We start from the raw sequence: 20,933 nt of genomic DNA, 5'->3' as shown, positions 1-20,933 counted from the left end.
TACACGCCTCGCCACGCACAGCCCTGCTGCATCATGGGATGGAGCTGCCACGCCCGTGAGGTGACGAGGCACAACCCCCCTTCTTAGCAGAGTACCCGCCGACTTCCATCCCTCCTTCAGCTCTCCTCCATCTGCCACACCCCCCCATATAGCCCTTACTGTCCCACTTCATTCCTCCCTCCCGCCTCTCCTCTGCAGGCAGCGATGTTCTGTTCCCTTGCTCAGGGACTCATGACTAATTCAGCAGTAAAGCATCAATGGGGCCCAGGCCAAGGCTGACTGCTCCCCACAGTTACCTCAGAGCTGAGAGCAGTGAGGAAGAACAGGGCACGGTGTGCAGGCACTCGTGTTCTCACTCACACACACACACACACACACACACACAAGTATAACCACCACGCAATCGTGCACAGCGCACATAATGCAGTCACCTAATGTACAAGCATCCACTAATGTACCAGCGTACATCCTGTTCCACACACAGCAAGAGCACATTATCCAATACCCACCCACGGAAGGGCCACCATGCCACCATTTTATGCACAAATGCATGGCCTTCTCTCCGTATGAGGCACTCCCATGAAGATACGAACCAACATGGAGGACAGCGACAAGACACGCACCCAACACCATATACAGCCACACATGCACTCAGGAAGTGAAGTGGCACTTTTCTCAGCGGTGACGAGGTTCCTGGCAGGATGTGGGCATACGTACAGGGTAGAGGGATAAGAAGCCCCTGCATCAGGCCCCTGAAGGCTAATAGAGAGGCGTCTGACTGGGGCAACGCTCCCTCATTTAATAAAGAGCTGCATTACAGTGGAAGCAGGACAGCGGCAAACTGAATTACACAGGGAGATTAAAGGCACTGTCACTGCCCAGAAGAGGCATAGCAGAGCGGGGAGATTAAAGGCACTGTCACTGCCTAAAAGAGGCACAGCAGAGCAGGGGGGACGCAGTGGAAGAGTGCATAAGTCCGGAGATGGATCACCTGCTCCTAAAACCCAATCAGGCTCCTGCTGAAGAAGCTCCCCAGGGCAAGTTGGCAAACCACTCCCTGACAAAAAGCTCTGAAGCTAAATGAACTGTAGCCTCTCGACGACCTCTCGTATCGCTTCATCCCAGAAAAGGTTCCGGGTGCAGAGGTGAACCCTGCGGTAGGCCACCGCCATTAACTGCTCTCTCTGGACATTCAAAGCGGCTCCCGAAATTAACAGGAGGCCTATGTTAATACAGCAGTGATCACCCTTTCCTGGGGCACTTAACACTTAAAATATAGAAAAGCGTTCGATACAACATTGTATACACATATCTTCAGTTCACTCTGTGGCTTCAATTCAGCATATCTGGTATGTAAATTAGTACACGCTCTCAACGGTTCAGTTACGAACCTGAACGAATGTCACGCATCGCTGTGAAGCTTTTAATGTGAACAGCTGAACTACTGTTCGGATGTTTACAGACTGTACGAGCGGCAGTTAAAAAGGTTGACTAGAACCCTGTGGAATCATTTAACCGAACCACAGGAGCATAAGACGACATTGGATTATCACAGACGCACAGCAGACAGAACTGCCAGCCTACAGCTTCACAGGCAGAATGACAGGGGAGGAGATCAGACAGCACAGCCTGGAGGACCCTGCAAGTGCAAACTGCTCAGTAAATTGCCTGCCTGCTACATTTATACACTCTCAGACATGGGCTCCTCCCACCAACACTCTCCTCATAGGAGGGACAAAAACTAGGCCACATCATTGGGTCCCTTACCTGGTTGTCTTGGGAACGGTCGGCCTATCGGTTTTGGTCGTGGCAGCAGTGCTGGGTTTGGAGGGAGCTGCAGAGGCTGGTCTGGGAGCTGTTTGGGGAAGGGAGGGGGGGTTGAGGAAGTTGGGATGATGGAATGAGCAAGGTAGAGGGAGAACAGCCATTTATCAAGGTGAAACCGACCTTAACAGCTAAACCATCTTCACAAGTCATCATGGAATGATCTAGAATGTGGAGCTGAACCCACACTGAGGGGAGGCAAGGCTGTCTTTACAGTGTGCAGCACAGAGTATGATGAGCCATGGCAGAAACATGTGTACGCAGTGACCTAGCCTAGGTGTGACTGCATAGCTGGTACCTACCGGTGGGTTTAGGCCTGGCTTTGACACCATTGCTGGGCGCAGCCGGGGCCTTCTTATTTGCTGGCGCAGGTCCTGCGCTGGTCTTCGTGGTGCTGGTCCCTGCGCTGGGAGCAGTGGCGGGGCGGGTTGCTCCTACCGGCTTCCTGTCCGCAACCTTGGCTGGAGGTCGAACAGGGGGAGCGGCAGCTGGGCCCACTGGCCTTTTCGAAGGTGCTGTTGTGGTGGTCAGTTTCTTCTTCTCTGGCGCTGCGACACCGGTGGTGTTGGTCTTCTTGGCCAGTCCGTTGGCCTGGGGCTTCTGGACGCCATTGAGGATGCGGTTCTGGGCCGCCCCGGGCCGTGCGTTGGGTCCGGACGTTCCCGTCGTCTTGGCCCCGGCAGTCGCGGGCCTCGTTTTTGCGGGCCCTTTCGTCTTGGCTTTAGGCTCGGCAGGCTTGCCGTTCCCCTCCTTGGGTGCAGGTGGCGCCGTCTTCATTTCTGGCTGTTGCTGGGGCTGGGCCGCCTCCTCTTGCTGCGAGGGCGGGGCAGCCGGCTGCAGCTGCTCCTCGGGGGCCTGGCCTTCGGCTACGGGCTCCGCCCCCAGGGCTTCCATGGGCCCCAGGGTCTCCATGGGCGCGGCGGTGTCCACTCCATCCGGTTTCATCTCCCCCCAGGCCTGGCGCTGCCCCTCTCCACTGCAGTTTCGCTGAATTCACACCTCACTCACAGGACCCCCCAGTGCGCTGCGGCCCTCCTTTCACCCGATCTGGAGGGGGGGGGGGGGGAGATTATATTTTATTATCTTTAATCATCATTTATCAATTGTCATCTTAAACTGCAGAAAACCTACAAGACCGGACACGCAAACTGTCAGGCATTTAGAACACAGACAAAACCATGTAGATGACAGCACAGCCAAAAAGTAGTGGTTAAAATTATATATATATATATACAAATCAAAATAAAGAAGCACAGAAATGTACCCAAGGGGTTTAAGGAGGAGTGAGAAAACAGGAAGTGACAAGCAGGGACAGCCAATAACACAGCCGGTTCCCAGGGTAACGAGGGGCTCTCTGACCCGGTCCAGGGCCCACTGGGAGACGGATGCTATAAAGTCACGTCGTGTACAGCCCGCTGAACACACACAGGTGAACTCATGTGACAAACTCAAGTCAAATCCAGTGACCGTTATTTCAACGCAGTAAAACTGCCACTAGTAGCAGCTCGGCTCCTGCTTGTTTAAGAGTAAAACCACAAACAGCCGACAGACAACAGCCTGCAGCCTGTTGATTGGTCGCACAGCCCAGATGGAGAGCAAGCTTAAGCAAATTAACAACATGTGGCCTGATTGTGTGTGATTATCACTGTGGAGTTAGAGCGCGCTGGGGAGTCGCAGTAATCAAACGCCAAAAACAACCAAACAAATCCAAACAAGCATTTCCCTCTCCACAGAGACCAGCACCCCATGTTAAGAAGGTGACCAACAAATGAATAACAATACGGTAGAAATGGTCTTCTGCAGCTCGTCCCAAACTGGGAATAATGTGCCAGGGCAGTAGGCCACACTGACAGGAACAGGATGAGAGTAGCACAGAGCCCCAGACTGCCTGGAGAGCACAGAGGGTTATGGGAACCCGTGTTCCTGCCAGGGGACGGCTGAACCCTAAAATCCCAGACAAGCCTCCAAACATGGCCCATCTTCACTGCAGGGAACAAGCCCTGGACTCACTCCCCACCCCCACCATCTCTAATGCTCTGCCTGTGTGCTACTTACAGGGCCTTACTCCCCCCACCCCCAAACCCCTGAAAATCCCCCCCCTTTCCTTGGCCCTTCCAACTCCTCCTCCCCCCCCCCCACTATAAGATCTGTTCCCAGTCAACGGTCATGCAGATGGCCCCTGCAGCTGAGCCATTGTGTGGGCTGAACAAACAGGGCTGTCCAGGCAGAGTGAGGGGAAAAACCGGGGGTGCAAATCCACTTCTGCGGAGACACGCGGGCCCAAGGGCCTCTGCTGCAGCCCCCACGCCCCCGGCCTCGAGTGGACGCAGGGCGCGTGTGTGACCTCATCGCTTCTACACAGGGAGGAGTTCTGAGGAGTGCCCCAGGGTAAAAGGCTTGGCCCCCTTGCCCTTTTCTGCCTCCAATCACAGAGAAACTTTGTTCAGAAATAAATGGTCCGTTTGTGGAGGTCCAGAAAAACCGGTTAAGTTGGTTGGGGGCTGGAGTGGATAACGACAACCTCCAGCCACCGTCCCTCCCCCCGCACCCCAACCTAAACTCTAAATTAGAAGCCAGAGTCATTAGAGCCATTTTAAAGTCGCAAAAAACTGACTGGCAACACTAACAAAAATGTCTACATCGGTACTTTTTTTTTCCAGAACACCCCCTCCCTCAGACTGCTGCAGACAGTGCTTTCACTGCAGCAGTCATAAATCTCCTGAGCAGAGGCCAGAGAAGGGAGCTCTCCCTCCCTCTCCTCCTCTATCTCCCTCTCCGCCTCTCTCTCTCTCTCTCTCTCTCTCTCTCTCCTCCTCTCTCTCCCCAGCCCCCTCGTTCTCACGGATCAGTCGGCTCCCAGTCCACCCATCAGGAACCCAAACAGCGTGGAGCAGCCGCTCCACTGCTTTCAATGTAATCAAAGCAGCAGCTACACACTGGCAGCCTTTCAATCAAAACCCACCCGATCGACGGGCGGGAAACAAACCCACGATTTGCTTAACAGCTCTTCGATTACAGATTCTCAGCAGCAGAGCGACGGCGTTGCCAGGGCCGTGTGTGCATCACGTTTCACGCATCGTGTGTGAATGATGGGCCCGTCATGGTCATCTGGAGCTGGGAGCGCGGGGCGCTGGCGAAGACAACGCATCTCAACAAAAAGCGCATCTCCCCGACTTTGGCCCGGCTGGAACGGGAGCCCACAGGAAAAGGAGCGGATTAACGTTCACCCCTGACTCCTACATTAAAGAGGAGGAGGGGACAGGAGGTGGAGACAGTCCAGATCTGGGCTGGCAGCTTTTCAGGAGCCTGAACCCCAGACTAACCAAAGCGCTCTCCACAACACATTCCCCGGGAGTGTAATTCATAAACAGCCAGGCCAGAGCTGCAGCTCACACAACAAACACTCGGAGGCCAGGGGAACGGGCCGGACGCATTCACTCACACACAGGGCTGCCTTACACAGGAACTCAACTCAGACCAACTACACTCAAAAAATATTTTCTAATGACGTCGGAGAAGGCCACAAATTGGCCTTTGGTTGTGACAGACTCCAATTATTAAACTGGCAGGCAGCTTGTCTGGGCCTCCCTTGACTTACTGGTGAAGGTTTACATCATGGAAAGCATCAAATACGATGGTTTGCAGCAGGGAGTCGGGCGCGTGCATCTCATTTTCCTTCCTCAGATTCTCCACAGCGTCTCTGGCATCGGCGCGTGACTCCAACGCGCGAACAGGGAGCGGCCATTTCATTAACGGTTCCGTGTGAGCTCATGAAGAAAGCCGCTAAAAAGCGTAGAAATCCATGTTCTGTACCAGCGCAATCAAATGAACAGCCAAACGACTCTCCACAAGGGGCCTTTGATTCGGCCGGATTCTTCCGGATAACAGTCGGGGAAGATGGCGGCTGGCAGCGCTTTCGAAAAACTAATTTGATTGGCCGGTGAGGAGGGCAGCCACAATCTCGTGAGAGGACATGTTGAAATGAGTGCCAAAAGCAATTATAACCCTATTTTTTTTTTCTTTTTTTTTTTTTCAATGAATTCACTGGGCTTTTGAAGTTACGGAATAATTGGCATAGTCATTTTCCCCATAAGGCAACACAAAATTGCACAATGTTCACGCATGAGTGGGGCGGAGGGGCGGGGGGTGAATTTCCATCTGCTGTAATGCGAACGTGCCCAACACTGCTAATGTAACCGTGGGCCTGAGCAGCCAGGCGTCAAACCACTCGCTCCACAAACAAACACGGATAATATCAGGTTACTCCATGAGCACCGATAACTTCAGCTCCATAAACACGGATAAATGTCAACACCAACCTACCGGCCGCTGAAATTTATCCCCTCAAAGGGCAGCGTATCAACCCAGAGCTGATTAAATGCTACGCTACAAACAAAATGGATTGTCACACCGCACACAAACAGGCAAAGCCGGCGCAGAGATAAGCCCTTTTGAGTGTCTAGACGGACGCGTGCTGCCACTCCCACCCGCTCCCCGAGCCCCTCCCTAATGGGGTCATCAGCGTCGGCAAACGACAGACTGCGCCCCTCTGCCCCTGTACGAGCGGAGCGGCCCTGTTCCGCGCGCTAGCGTGCGCGCGCATTTCTGAGACGGAGAGAGAGAGAAATGGGTCACGTTTAATACCCCTTAGACAAAGCCATTTGGGATTACCAGAGTGACACGACGCTACTTGGAATACGTTGGCTCACGGGTCCCACTGGCGGGAGGCTTGGCGTACAGAGGCCCGGGCATGCTCAGTGATGTAGCGACCAGGCAGCCCCTCTCAGAAAACAATGCGGTGTCAATGAGAGAGAGACGTACGCGCCCCTATCAATGTCACGGACAAACCCGAGAAATAAGTGCCCCCTTCAACCGTGAACGTCACGCGTGGAAGATCTGCGGAAATGTCAAGGAGAGGAAGACTGCAAAAGGAGAGAATAGCAGCAAAGAGGAGAAAACGAGAGCGAGTGAGAGAAAGAACTGGTGCAAGGAGACCGCGAGGGGAGAGCGAGAGAAAAGGAGAGCAGGAGAGAATGCGAGAATGAGAGAATGGGCACGGCAGCGATAATGTGTGTGAGAGACAGAGAATGAGGGTGTGGAGTGTGTGAACAGGAGGGTGAAGGACAGAGGAGCCACCCCACCACATTCCTCCTCCCGCCGCAGGCTCCCGGGAGCAGAGTCCGTAAACAGCTGTCAAAGGCTCCGCTCGGGAGGGGGAGCGGGGGGCTGGCGAACGCGGCATGCGGCGTTAATGTGCCGGAGACGCCCGCGGGCCTGTCGCCTCCCGCATTCCTGCCATCCTCCGAGCTCACAGCACAAAAACAGCGCTACGCTAATGCACAAAAACAGCGCTATGCTACTGCACAAAAACAGTGTTATGCTACCGTGCAACAGCGCTATGCTACTGCACAAAAACAGCGCTACGCTACCGTGCAACAGCGCTATGCTACTGCACAAAAACAGCGCTACGCTACCGTGCAACAGCGCTATGCTACTGCACAAAAACAGCGCTACGCTACCGTGCAACAGCGCTATGCTACTGCACAAAAACAGCGCTACGCTACCGTGCAACAGCGCTATGCTACTGCACAAAAACAGCGCTACGCTACCGTGCAACAGCGCTATGCTACTGCACAAAAACAGCGCTACGCTACCGTGCAACAGCGCTATGCTACTGCACAAAAACAGCGCTACGCTACCGTGCAACAGCGCTATGCTACTGCACAAAAACAGCGCTACGCTACCGTGCAACAGCGCTATGCTACTGCACAAAAACAGCGCTACGCTACCGTGCAACAGCGCTATGCTACTGCACAAAACAGCGCTACGCTACCGTGCAACAGCGCTATGCTACTGCACAAAAACAGCGCTACGCTACCGTGCAACAGCGCTATGCTACTGCACAAAAACAGCGCTACGCTACCGTGCGACAGCGCTATGCTACTGCACAAAAACAGCGCTACGCTACTGTGCTATGCTAATGCGCTCCGTCCTGCTTTCAGCAGCGTCACAATCTCCTGCTACAGCATGCGGCGAGAGGCTAACAATGCCTCCCTATTCTTAGCACACTGTTCACATGCCCGGGCGTCCGGATGGAGCCCCTCCATGAGCGCTAATGTACTGCGGCTACAGCGCTAATAGACTGCTGCGCTGCTGAGAGCATCCCTGGCAGGGAGCGGCTGGGAAACACTGGGCGCATTCTGAGGCAGGGTGCTGAGGCCCCGCGGGGGAGGACACCAACACGGTGCACAGAGCAACTATCAGCACCATACTGGCCAACAGGCCCCCCCCCCACCCGCCCCCTTTCGGGGTGTCGGGACAGAAAGAAACTCCAGGGCTGCAGCAGGCCCAGTCAATATAGGGGAACCAAACCGTTACCCACTGGGCCCATCCATCAGGAATCAGATCTCACCTGATTTTCTGACAGGGAGGGGGGGGGGGTTGCTGTTAACTGGGCCCCACATTCTTATAGGGCTGACACTTCTAGTGCCGGATCCAGTGGCTCTTTGCACATCAAAGGAAAGACAGTGGAAAAGCAGGCAGAGCTTGAATGCTGTTCAGATTTATTCGTTCCTGGTTCCAGCAGGAAAGTCCCAGCTCACATTACCTTAGCCAGTCTCCCAAATAACAATGACAGGCAGACAGGCAGGGAGGGAGGGAGGACAACCTCCACACAGACACACCAGGGAAAGGAATGTTGGCCCTTTTTTAGACACACCGGACAGTGGAGACAGAATCACATGATACGGCGGGGAAACATTGGCCTTCAATTTCCAAAACCCTCACGTACACAATGTGTGTAAAAGGGAAGAGGAACGGTTCCTGAGGAAAGCAATTATTAACTCCAGGAGGAAGAGGGAGAGAAACAAGAAAGGTGAATGAACTGTTCCGAGGGGGGGGTTGTGGGGGTTTTGGAAGAGGGAGCCTGTTGCTCAATCTGCCCATACAAGGCAGTGCTGCTGTGTGTTACTGCACTGCCAAGAAGCAGGCAGTACACAGCAGAGAGAGATGAGGGGGAGACCCAACCTCCTGTGAACCAGACTGCTGCTGCTAGATGAAACCAAGAGTCTCCACAGCGCTGCCAAAAGCCGCTCAGAGCTTTACCTGCGAGAGGGGAGGTGCGAATCGGTCACGAGGACCGCCTTGCATCCCAGAGCGCCGTTCAGGACCGCATACAGACGCAGAATCTGCAGAGGCTTTAACCCCAAACAGCCCAAAGCTCATCACTCTCACTGCACATACCATTCTGCCACAGGCTTTGAGCCAGAGTAAAGCTCAGCATCACCCCCATAGCAGCTTCCTGTCCAAGCTCCACGTATATATAAAAAGGGAACAGAGGCGCTGGGCGAGCCGGAATAGCCGCATAAGCTCGTAAATCCAGTTTCCAATGGCACATGAGGAATCCTGATCCACACCACACGGCCCTGGGCTAAAAAGACCCGGAGCCATTCTCTTCAAACAGACAATGGGCGCAGTGTTAATACAATATTGGCCATGTAACCGAAACCACACCCTTCTGGTGTGCGCTGGAGGGAGTCCCATATTCCCCAAATGGCAAACTGCTGGAGGGAGTCCCATATTCCCCAAATGGCAAATTTTACTTAGGCTGCAATGGCCACGGTGATGTCCAACTATCGTACAACTACGCTTCAGTTTAGTGCAGCAAGATTCAGAATACAATACTTCAAGATAAACCTGCCACTAAATGCCACAAATCATCAGCCCAGTTAGTTTTTTGTGTGATGAATGATACTTACAGAAGTCTGACAATCTGTTGACCGCAAAGCCCCATAATACCCTTTACCTGCCATTCTAAAACCAGAAGTTCATCAGGTAATGATAATAATAATAATAATAAATATCCCAAATATGCATGACACACAAAAGGCCAGGGCCAGTCAGAAACGCACACTAAAACTGAAACCAACACACCCCAGATCGTGAACCACCTCCTCAAGCAGTGAACCTGTGGGAAGGGGGAGGCTCCTAACCCCAATCACACTGCAAACAGCAAAATATATTTCCGATCTAACAATTCCACCACCTTCATAATAGCTAATCAATAATTCCAATTTAAAAAATTAAAAAATACTTATTTTGCAGTATTTTATTGCTGTACTGTCACCAATGCTATACAGGATATTGTTCCCACTGCAGGAGTAGGAGAACTCAAAGCCATTCTTGGCAGCTTGGTACAGGGCAGGAGTGTTTGCCTGCCTGCAGCCTTGTTTTTAATGGACTCATTACACCGTCTGTCACTCAGACAGGCTCTCATCACAGACGGGCACAGCGTTATTGTTCAGCATGAGCAGTGGCACATGATACCAGCGCCCAGGGCCCGGGTAGAAAGCGCCGCCTCGATCCTAATCGCGCTCACGCATTCCTCAACACCCTCAGCCGGCGGCAGGAAACCGCCCAGTCCCGCTCGCAAACAAGCCCTCTCTGCCGCGCAGAATTCCTCCCGGGACACGGTGGAGGAGGGAGAGGCGAGGAGGAGCGCATTCTTCCTCGCGGCCGCTGACGTCCGTCGATAGCACAGACCGCGACGTGCGCAAGGCCGCGCCGTCCGTCCTCCCACAGCCGAGGAGGCTCCTGAGGCTGCCGGGGCCGGCTTCCCGCCACACGACAGCAGGACGAGCCCCATGTTCAGAGCAGCACCGAGGGCCCAGCTGCTCCGGTGAACAGCCCCCAGCAGGGCAGCCATGACAGAGTACCCTGAGCATTCAGCCCAGCTGGAGGGGGGAAGGGGGGGGTTCCCCAAATTTCAGTCACCAGCCTGGTGAGAAGGTAGCCAGCTAGAGGTGTTGAGAGAGGAGAAATTATTCTGTTGACACCACAAAAAAAAAAAAAAAAGCGAAGCTTAAATATGTCTATAAGTAACTGGTAAAACAGAGGCGTGTAGTTGGCCATTATGCTGACAGCTGGCGCTTGCAAAACTCCTAGCTGTAGGGGAGGCTTACATCTCTCCCTGGTTACAGTCCACACAAGAGGGCTCTGTAGGTGCATAATGCAAAGTTCATAACTAAACAAAAGAGTGCACACTTCCGCCGAATGAGGCTTCAAAGAGATTAATGACATCGTTTTGTTTTCGGGCGTTTCCGGTTTAGCACGCTAAAGCAGTCTGACAGAAACAACTGCACTTTTGAACTTGGTAAACAACAGAATAACAACATCACATCAATCATTGAGAAGCTTTGCTCTGTAGTTTCCGGGTTGTACTCCGCAGTTCAGCTTACGGTTCAATACACTGACAAACATCCATTTCAGATCCCGTAAACTGCTGACAGACTGGCCCTGCCAAACCAATTCCTCTGCTACAGTAACACATGCTGTGTGGTGCCACCATGCACAGAACACACACCCACCACCAGCTGTGTGTGTGTGTGTGTGTGTGTGTGTGTGTGTGTGTGTGTGAGAGCGCGTGTGTGTGTGAGTGTGTGTGTGCGCGCGTTGTGTGTGTGTGTGAGTGTGTGTGTGCAGGCATCACCAGCGCTGGACGGCAAACTCAGGCCCCCAAGGGAAGGGAGATTAAGGCGACAGAGCTCGTTAACCCTGGACAAAGATTGATGCTAATCCTGCATGATCTGCCGTGCCTCCGCCCTGGACGAAAACAGAGAGGGGGGCAATATGGGCGTGGCTCCACTTATAATGACCAGAAACATTAACTGACTGGAAATGTTTGCACGCATGAACATAAATCATAAAATCATACATAAAAACAGACTGAACCAAACTGAACTTTTCACTATACCAAAGATGCATAAATATATTTGGCACCATAAACAATTTTAACTAATTAGGCAATGGGAAATCAACTGGAAGGGGGAAAGATGAGAAGACATTCTGCTTCTCAGAACAAAGGACAGATGAAAATGCAGCCTTAAAAATGCCTCCGTCACTCCATCTAGGCAAGGAGAAAGATAATAATGTTCATACTTTGACACATTTCAGCCCTTCCCAGGGAGGTTCAGGTATCCTCTATGCACAATTTAACCTACCGCCCAATAATCACGAGTGCTCTCCAGGGAAGCACTCTTTGGTTTCACACCTAAAATATTTAGATGACCCCAGCAAACGATGTGATCAGCGGTCTTAAAGCACAGGTTAACCCTGCCAATGTAATCATTGTATTTTACTTTGTCAAGTAGGTTTTTTTGTTTGTTGTTGTTGTTTACTTAGACTTAATATAAGCTTTGCATTTCCTCAAAGCAAAAACACATTTGGACACCATCCAACAAATATCAATAAGATACTTGAGACATGAGAAAATAACTGGCATTCATAAAATCTGAACGCCATAAAGAGACCAAGGAATACAAAGCTTTCATTGTCACTAAAGCGGGCTGGTTTTTTAGGCACACATGAGTCAAACAAAGGACATCAAAATGTATTAGCCTAGTTTGGACCACAAATTATTTTGCTACAGAAAGGTCATAGGACAAAAACAAGCAGCGAATTGGGAGTTGAATCCAAAAAAATGAAGATCCAGTTTCCAAGCTGTTGGGGATATTTGGGGTGCATTTAGAGTAGATGGGCATGACCGTGTAACAGTTAATATTAAATAAAATATAATATCTATATAATTATGTCAAAATGTGCAATTACTCCTCCTTTAAGGGCTCTATAGTGCCCCCATATCGGGAGCATGTGCTAACTGCTAAATTATTTTATGAGCATATCTACCAATTGAGATGCATAAGTACACTGCTAAATTTTTCAACATGGAAAAAATGCTGGCGTAAAGCCCTGACTCCAGTTGTTATCCCATGGGAGAATTACAAGAGCTCACATACATGGCATACTACACACCATTGCACGCAGCATACGGGGGTAATTTGAGAAGTCAGACGGTCTCTGCTGTCCACTGTGTGCCAGCTGAGAAACCGGACAAACCAAGTTCTGGGGCAGCTGGGGCTCGCCAAACGGAACACGATCGGTGACAGCAGACAGGGCGCGGAGGAAAATGGCTGACATCATCGGGGCTGGAAACACACCCTCTGTCCCTGCCTCAGATGCACACGCACACACACACGCCGGACATTACAGGCTCAGGAGCACAGCGGTTCCTACAGCCCAGGCTGGGGGGGGGGGGGGGGGGGGGACGGGGGGACGGGACGGGACGGGACCAGATGGAGCGAGATCCTTCCCTGGTTCACTGCACGCCTGCTCCCTGTGAATGATTCACACTCTGCAAGGCCAGAGCTTACCGCTGCGAAGCTTTGCACTCAGACGCACACAACGAAATTAAAACGAAGGTAAATCAGCCCCAGTTAGAGGCTGGTGCAATGCCGGCCCCTGTTCGTGTGAAACTGTGGGGCCAACGGCTCCCCGGTGGCCCATAAAAACGGCGCATGAGCCTTTCAGCACTGAAGCAGCATAAATCCGCACCCGGGTGAGCACCAATGGACTGATACCAATTACAGCCACACGCGCAACTGAGTCCAACACATTGACAACTTCAGCCTGCCGGTCCTCAGGAGCACAGCCCAGGAAGAGGAATAGTCAAAGCACACCCGTGGAGGAAGGAACACTACTACCATAACTGCAATTAAGGCAGTTCTGCTCACAAACAAACAACTAAGTAACTACAATTTGAGCCATGGGTGCAAGCAAGGTAAGGAAATTGGCCCAATGTCAATAACGGAGCCTTTTCAGGCCATAACTACGCCACCCCGTTTTACATTTGAACAGAAATGCAAACCGCAACCAAATTTCCACATTCACAAAACAGCACACAAAACTAAAGGGAAGATTTATTTTTACAATATTTCAATATGCTTACTTTATCACTGAGCACAGAGTATAGTCGAGAGAATCTAGAGCTAGTAGAATTTCACGATTTTTGCCTTTGGGTATGATCAAGCTGCTTTTGTGCATGACACTAAATTCACAGCAGAGCTGCCCAACCCTGTTGCTGGAGATCTACCATCCCGTTGGTCTTCATTTCAACCTTAACGTGGCAAACCTGATTCTACCAATTAGCAGCTCAATGAGATCTCTAGCAGCTGAAAGGGGGATGAATGTCCTTAGGGTTGGAGTGAAGGCCTGCTGGACAGCCCTGATTTACAGGACCAGCAGGAGATCAATACTCCACCTCTCTGGTGCATGTACATCATATCACATCTCCACATCGGGCCAATACCATATTTGCTGAAAGCACACGCCTTAAGCAAATGTCAGCAATACCGCCAAAAATGGTATTATCCTACAGCACCAATTCAAACCCACCACCAAGGCCAACGGCATCAACCAAAATCCCAAGAGCTACAAAAAAAAAAAAAAAAAAAAAAAAAAAACCTTGGAAAAAAATTAGGCCTCCAATTATTCATTTAAATTTTATCAGTCAACCAAATGCAGCTACAAGGCCACCCCATTGCGATTCAATTACCACACAAACCACAGTATGGAGGTGTGAAACGCATGACAAATCCCTGCAATTTCACACACCTGTCACAAAGGCAAAAAGAAAACATCCCCCGGCTCAACCACATGGGCAGCAGAGAGGGCTACTACAGCGGAGATAACCCTGACAGTCTGCAGCCAGCAGGGAGAAGGCCTAATCATAACCGGTCACTCTGAAGAGACAGATAAACCGCCGGCGTTATGCAGCGATCGCCTGCAGTCAGCCAGCGAAGGTGCAGCCATTCGCATCGGCCCGAGTCGCTGTCAATTTCACTTATGGTGCTGACGTGCATTTTTACCGTCCGATAAGATACCACTCTAAACCCGAATCCACACCAACATAGCTTAAGAGGGTTACCCCTCGAGAAAAATCCCAAGAGTTTTCACTGCTTTGAAAAAGGCAAAATTAGATTAGTCTGAGTTCAAAATACAAAGGGTAAGTAGAGCAGAATAGCAGCGTTTATTGGGGGATTTTGGGGGATTGCCCAGGCTGACCAGCCTCATCAGTCCTCGTACGTACGAGACTAAAAACTCATCAGTTGAGTAACAGGCCATCAGTCTCAGTATCAAGCAGACAAGCCTATAAGTCCACTTACAAGCAGACAGGACACCATCAACAAGTAAGAATGATTTAATGACCACCACTTTAAAATCATCCATATATTTTCAATTTTGAAAAGAACAGCGATAACTGACTTCATAAACCCATCTCTTCAAAGAAAGCTAAAGTGCACCAGAGACATAAATGGAGTTATGTTTCAAAATTCTCTCCAGTAGCCTAGAGCCCGACTAGTTGTAGGCATCGAAACTACAATGAAAACAGATCTGGGCAGATAACGAAACCGGCTACACGGGGATGCGCTTAACCACAATAATTTGCTGGCACCATCACTAACAAACAGTCTTTTCATATTTTTTTCCCCCCAATCAGAGAGGTAAAAATGTAAACAGATGAATATCTTATTGGAAAGAGTCTTCATCTCTAGACAGTGACGTGTGGGGAAAACGAGCATCGTTGCTTTGAATAGCTCGATGCTGTCAACAATAGAGATCGGTATATAAGAAAGTAGGCTATAATCGACGCGTCACATTTTGTATTTATTTATTTTTTACATTTAAAACAATATTTTCGAAAGGTTACCAGTCACACACACATCCAGGTTCACTCATCCAGACGGTCACAATGATCCACACATTAGCGATGGCTTTCTGAGGCAGGCCAATTATGAGCTATCGATTTCCTGTGTGCTTCGCTAAATGTCACCAGCAAAAACAACAGTGCGTGTAATTTTCTCACGAGGATACACTGGTTTATTCCATATTGGCGAATCAGTCTGTTATGCGAACATGTTCTCGGTTTAGTTCCCCTGATATGCCTTTTATTTCAATGTGTGGATGGAGGGGTCACCCATCACATCAGACATTCAAAATTCCTTGGACAACATTGGAGCATTTAGTGTACAAGCTCATGGGTAGAGTCAAATTATGTGGAGCCAATAAAAAAACGGGCAAATATCCGCGAGGGAATCGTTTCTAAACAATACGATATGTTTCGTAAACGTTTCGAAGCTGGCATGGTTTACGGGGTGAATTGTTCCAATCACTGCAATGTTGTCTTGTGGAACGTGAAAACGTGAAATGCAAATAAAGGAGCCAGTTTGACTGTAGGCTAAAGACCGCTGCTTTCTGGTCTGTCTATAGTTGCAGAGAATAAATTAGAGCAGTTCACAACGGATAAGCAGAGAGGTGAATATCAGAGCTTATTGGTGTAATATTGCAGGGATTGTCCATGCTAGTAGTATTAACTACAAATTGTGAAATTTGCCTGGGGATCGTTATCAAACCGAGTTTCATCGTCAGGGACAAGGACAGGCGAATTGTGAAAGCTCGTTTGACTACGTTCGCTGCAGGACAAAATTGAACAGCCAACTCATGTGGGTCTTCATATTTGAGGCAAGAACAATAGATTTCTGCGTTTCACAAATAAACAAAAGTTAACAAAAATAAGCTTTCAAACCGCAATAACATTAACGTTGCTAAAGTATGTGGATATCTCGGCGAAACTAAACCATTTAAGTCCGTCCACACTTGCACATCGATTCGATATCAGACGCAAAATAAAACTGCGCTTCAATATCGTGTTAATCAATGTCAGCCACCACCCAATAGTCCACTCCGCCCCATCCGGCCAACTGCGCTCTTAAGGGAATTACATTTATTCCTTCTTTAAAAAGGGCCCTTCAGACATTTAATGTGCGACAATAAAATGTCAGTCAACACAACTCGTAGTTGAAACAAGTAAACTAATATTTTTAGGCTTAGGCCTAAATTCCCATTTATTTAGCCAACTGAGCCAGTTATAAAGCCAACAGTGTTAATATTTGTAAGATCGCTAACGTTAGCTGGAACTAGTTACCATATCGCCGTGCCATAGTGCGTCTAAATGGTTTGCTTTTTCATAAGATTTATTTAAATGCCAATTACTAGCATGCAAGAAAAATGGTCTTCAGGACAAATTCTAATGCATTGGTTTAGTGTTTGCAAGATGCCCAAGAAACAAGCTAGCTGAAGAACATACAGAAAATGTGAACCATAGCTCCCTAGCCAGCTGCTCTCGCTCTGAACAACCGTTAGCTAGAGAAAGGGAGCTATTAAGACACCAAAGAAACAGCTGTAGTCTTGTCCCAAACCGATTTTGTCATGCTTAAACTATGGACAAGAGGTTGCTCTTTAAAATAGGCTAATTATTGCTGATTTATATTACGGGAAAATAATGCCGCCAGCAATCTTGTATTGGAAATGAAACCAAAAAACCCCCCAAAAAACAGGCAAGTTATCCAGCTTCAATAGTTGCCTTACCGTCAGGATATTGAGGCACGCTTTAGTTAGCTTGCTAGCTACGCCCAACAGGCTAACCACCTTCTTCCCTTTTTCCAGGCGTTATCCGTGCATGCACCGAAAAACTGGCAAAAATGGTCGAGAAGAGGAGCTGAATTGTAACGCCGAACCACGTTCCACTCGTCCGTGGTTAGTTCACATAAAAGCGACCGCGGCTGTTCTCTTGTGCTGCGGGCGTTATGTGCACTCGCTTTTCCTGCGCGCCAGTCAAGACACATATGCTACTCCTGGGATGGAGCAATTGCTACGGAGGGAGTTACCATAAGGAAGCGCGGGGGTGAAGTTGAAATGGGACTGCATAAAGAAACTTTTTATGTCTTTCCGTCATCAACCAATCACAGCATGGACCGAGACTTATTCAAAAGAGGGATGATGTCATTTTCCCCATAGCACCCCGCCCCTTCTTGCTCCCGTTTCTTCGGTGCGGTTTCAGAATAACACCCTCCCCGTCTCCCCCACCACCCCTCCCTCCTACCTTTCTAGTACCTCCCTTCCCAGCATACCTCCCGCCGACTCTTACAATGGAGGGTAATGCATGGATCACAAAGACATAGAAGAAAAAGGGATGGGAGAACTGGAGTTGCAGTGGGAATTTTAAATTAAATCATTAATTATTAATCTGTAGCATTTTTGAAATCTACACACTACATCTTAACACATGAACATTTTTAAAATTAATTTACACTGACATCTTTCATCTTTTTTAATCGTTCCTGACACAACCCCTTAGCCAAATTTGGCAAAAATAAGAGTCTAAAGGAGACAGGAGCTGCTACATTAATCTGCTAATGAGTTTCAGCTTCTTTCCTGGTTCGGCTGAACGGTGACATAAGTGTCTAGTTCTGTTCTCTTATTTGGTCTCAGCTGCAGCTGCAGGGCTCGGAGAGAAAGAGAGGACAGAAGAGGGGAAAGACCAGACAAAGAGCCAGTGACTCAGACTGAAAGAGAAAGCTGAATAGACCTGTACAACCCACATCAACATTTTGGTCTATGGTATTCAGCCATGCGACCGGAGGAGAAAACAAAACGCACCAGCGAAGGAGGGGCCGAAAGGCAAGGACCGAGGCTGCGGGTAAACAAGAGAGGAATCAAGCAAACTATTAACAGACTAAAGGGGGCTGACGGAGGGGGTATAGCTACTCGTGGTCCATAAAGATCTGTACATTCAGTGCTATCTACTCCACTTTTATGGGTGTTACTCTGATAATGTGTCTGATATGTCTGTGTTGTCCTGTGCAGTGGACTGGGTAGAGGCAGGCAGGGCATGCCGCCCATCTGTCGGTCTGTTGCTATTCACTCGCTGCCAATGGTAGGCAGTATGGCAAGCTGCCTCCAGTACATGTTTTTGGCCTTCCTAATTGGTTCTGGCAACATGGCTGACACTTTGTTCTTCTTGCCCGTCCATGGCAGTGCACGCATCGGCATTTTTACCACGATTTTGGTTTTAGTGCAACTGTCCTGGTCCTGGTTGCCGCTAGATTCCGGCCGCAGCGCTCTCCCAGTATCAGCCCACTTCATTAACTGTCGTAAGAATGTGCAAAGTTATTTGCGATACTAGCCACCATGTTGTCTTTGTAGCTGTTGTTTTTTTCCACCTGGCTCCTTCAGTGTGGTCCTGCCCATTTGCTCCAGGCTGCACCCGACTCAAAACCTGTCCGTCAAACAGCTGCAAAAAATGGCCACCGCCACCGAGTGCAGGGTCCACACACACACACACACACACACACACACTCACACACACACACACACACACACACACTCTCTCTCACACACACACACACACACTCACACACACACACACACACACACACACACACACTCTCTCTCACACACACACACACACACACTCTCTCACTCACACACACACACACACACTCTCTCACACACACACACACACACACACACACACTCACTCACACACACACACTCTCACACACACACACACACACATGCACAGCCACACACACACACACTCTCTCTCACACACACACACAGTCTATCATTAGTCAGTCAGTGCACAAAGTGCAGTACATGCACACAGATAGAGCCTATTTAAACACGCATGTCATATGCACACATTCGAACAGGGCACACACGGCGGTACCGAAAGATGAAAAGGGGGGGCCAGCCATGACAGTGGCAGAGGTCTGAGCTGCATAGTACTGCAGCCATTTCAATTAGACCCCACAATGAGAGGAAATCTCGGACACAAACAGCCTGGCAGCTGGGACAGGAAGGGACCGGGCGGTTCTTGACCTCCCAGGTCTCCTGTTGTTTATGCCTCTGTTTTTTCCCCTCTGGTTATTAATGCAGCTGGAGAGCTTGAACTATAAGTCTCTGTGGACTCAACACGAGGGCACAGAGCAGCCTGAGGAGAAGTAAAGCACATATTTTTAAAGCAAGAAAAGCACATATTTGTACAGTACTCAATCTGATATGCATGCATGGTTTTCCAACTCCAGAACTCACATAATCCTTTCCAAATGTAAACACTATTTAATACAGGGATGGCACATTATGGTGTACAAACCCATTGCCACCTAATGGGCAGTAGACAGTATTTTGTGCCACAATAATGTATTCTGTAATGTGCATCTCTAACTAATAATGCATACCTTATTCTATTTTAAACCTATAATCATTATTACATTACATTGCAGTATATTATGTAAAGTGTATAAAACCTAGGAGGCTTAGTAGAACATGTTGTAGCAAAATTCAAATTCACCTACATATATCCTGTAGGTACTGTGCTACAACAACACACAAAGCTAGAGTAAAAATCAACATCACACATGCAAATAATGTTTCATTATATTATGTAAAGTGTATAAAACTCAGGAGGCTTAGTAGAACATGTTGTGCAGATGCACATCAATGCATTCTCAATTTCATACTGTACATGGCCAGAATATTGTGTGTACAGTCCTACAGAACAAATATACTGTAGGTACTCTGCTACAACAACACACAAAGCTAGAGTAGAAATCAATATCACACATGCACATAATGTTTCAATTTCCTATACAAGTCTGTCAGCTGTGTATTGCGCTGAAACCTGAGGATGTGCGGAGCCATTCCAGGCTGCTGTACTGAGTTAAGTGCATCACTCTGGCTTCACCCTGCTGTAAATTATGCATGATCCTATTAAGTCTAGAGTGTAGTCTACAGCCCCTGATGGAAAACAGCACTGTGCTCGCTGCCAAAATGCTACCCAGGCAGCACACAATAAAGCAAATGCAGTGGGGGACTCTGAAACTTTGCCGTCTCATCTTGGCGCTCGTGTGCCTCTGCGTGTGAATCTACACAGTGGGGTAGATTTTGAATATATACAGTGGGGTGCAAACATTTGGGCAGCCCTGGTTTAAATGTCTGTTACAATGAATATATGTGATTGAAGGCAAACCTGAACCCTAAATGGTACAGTTAAACATGAGACCTTTCAGCTGGAGGTGTTCTGCCAGGAAGAATGGGGGAGAATTCCGAATTGAAAGACTCTTAGCTGACTACAGGAAGCTATTATTTGCAAGCTATTATAGTTTCCCAAATAGGAGTTACTAACTGACAGGGTTTGCAAACTTTTTCACAGGGCCCTTTTCCTTTTTTATTATTTTGAAAAAATGAAAATAGTAATCTTGCTCAAAAATGTGTAGAAATGTGTCATGTTTAACGTACCATTTAGAGGTCAGGTTCGCATGTATTCGGATATTAATTGTAAAAGGCTTTTTGACCAGGGGTGCCCACATTTTTGCACACTACTGTAATTTTTTATTTAGCTGACGCTTTTATCCAAAGTGACTTACAGTTGA

The 20,933-nt window shown here is 49.0% G+C and overlaps 1 protein-coding gene across 1 annotated transcript in view; it reads right to left on the bottom strand.

The window, feature by feature from the left end:
- LOC133122954 (nascent polypeptide-associated complex subunit alpha, muscle-specific form-like) overlaps positions 1–17,427 on the bottom strand; it is a 32,211-nt gene extending 14,784 nt beyond the window's left edge. The window contains exons 1-3 of the mRNA XM_061233250.1: positions 17,086–17,427; positions 2,127–2,871; positions 1,768–1,855 (exon numbers count right to left, since the gene is read on the bottom strand). Coding sequence (XP_061089234.1) covers positions 1,768–1,855; positions 2,127–2,769 — 731 coding nt within the window. The 5' untranslated portion in view covers positions 2,770–2,871; positions 17,086–17,427. The remainder of the gene's footprint in view (positions 1–1,767; positions 1,856–2,126; positions 2,872–17,085) is intronic.
- Positions 17,428–20,933: the final 3,506 nt, after the last annotated feature.

Source organism: Conger conger, chromosome 2 (assembly GCF_963514075.1).
Source record: "Conger conger chromosome 2, fConCon1.1, whole genome shotgun sequence".
In the NCBI taxonomy this organism is placed as follows: Eukaryota; Metazoa; Chordata; class Actinopteri; order Anguilliformes; family Congridae; genus Conger; species Conger conger.
This window is presented reverse-complemented; position numbering and strand designations above follow the sequence as displayed.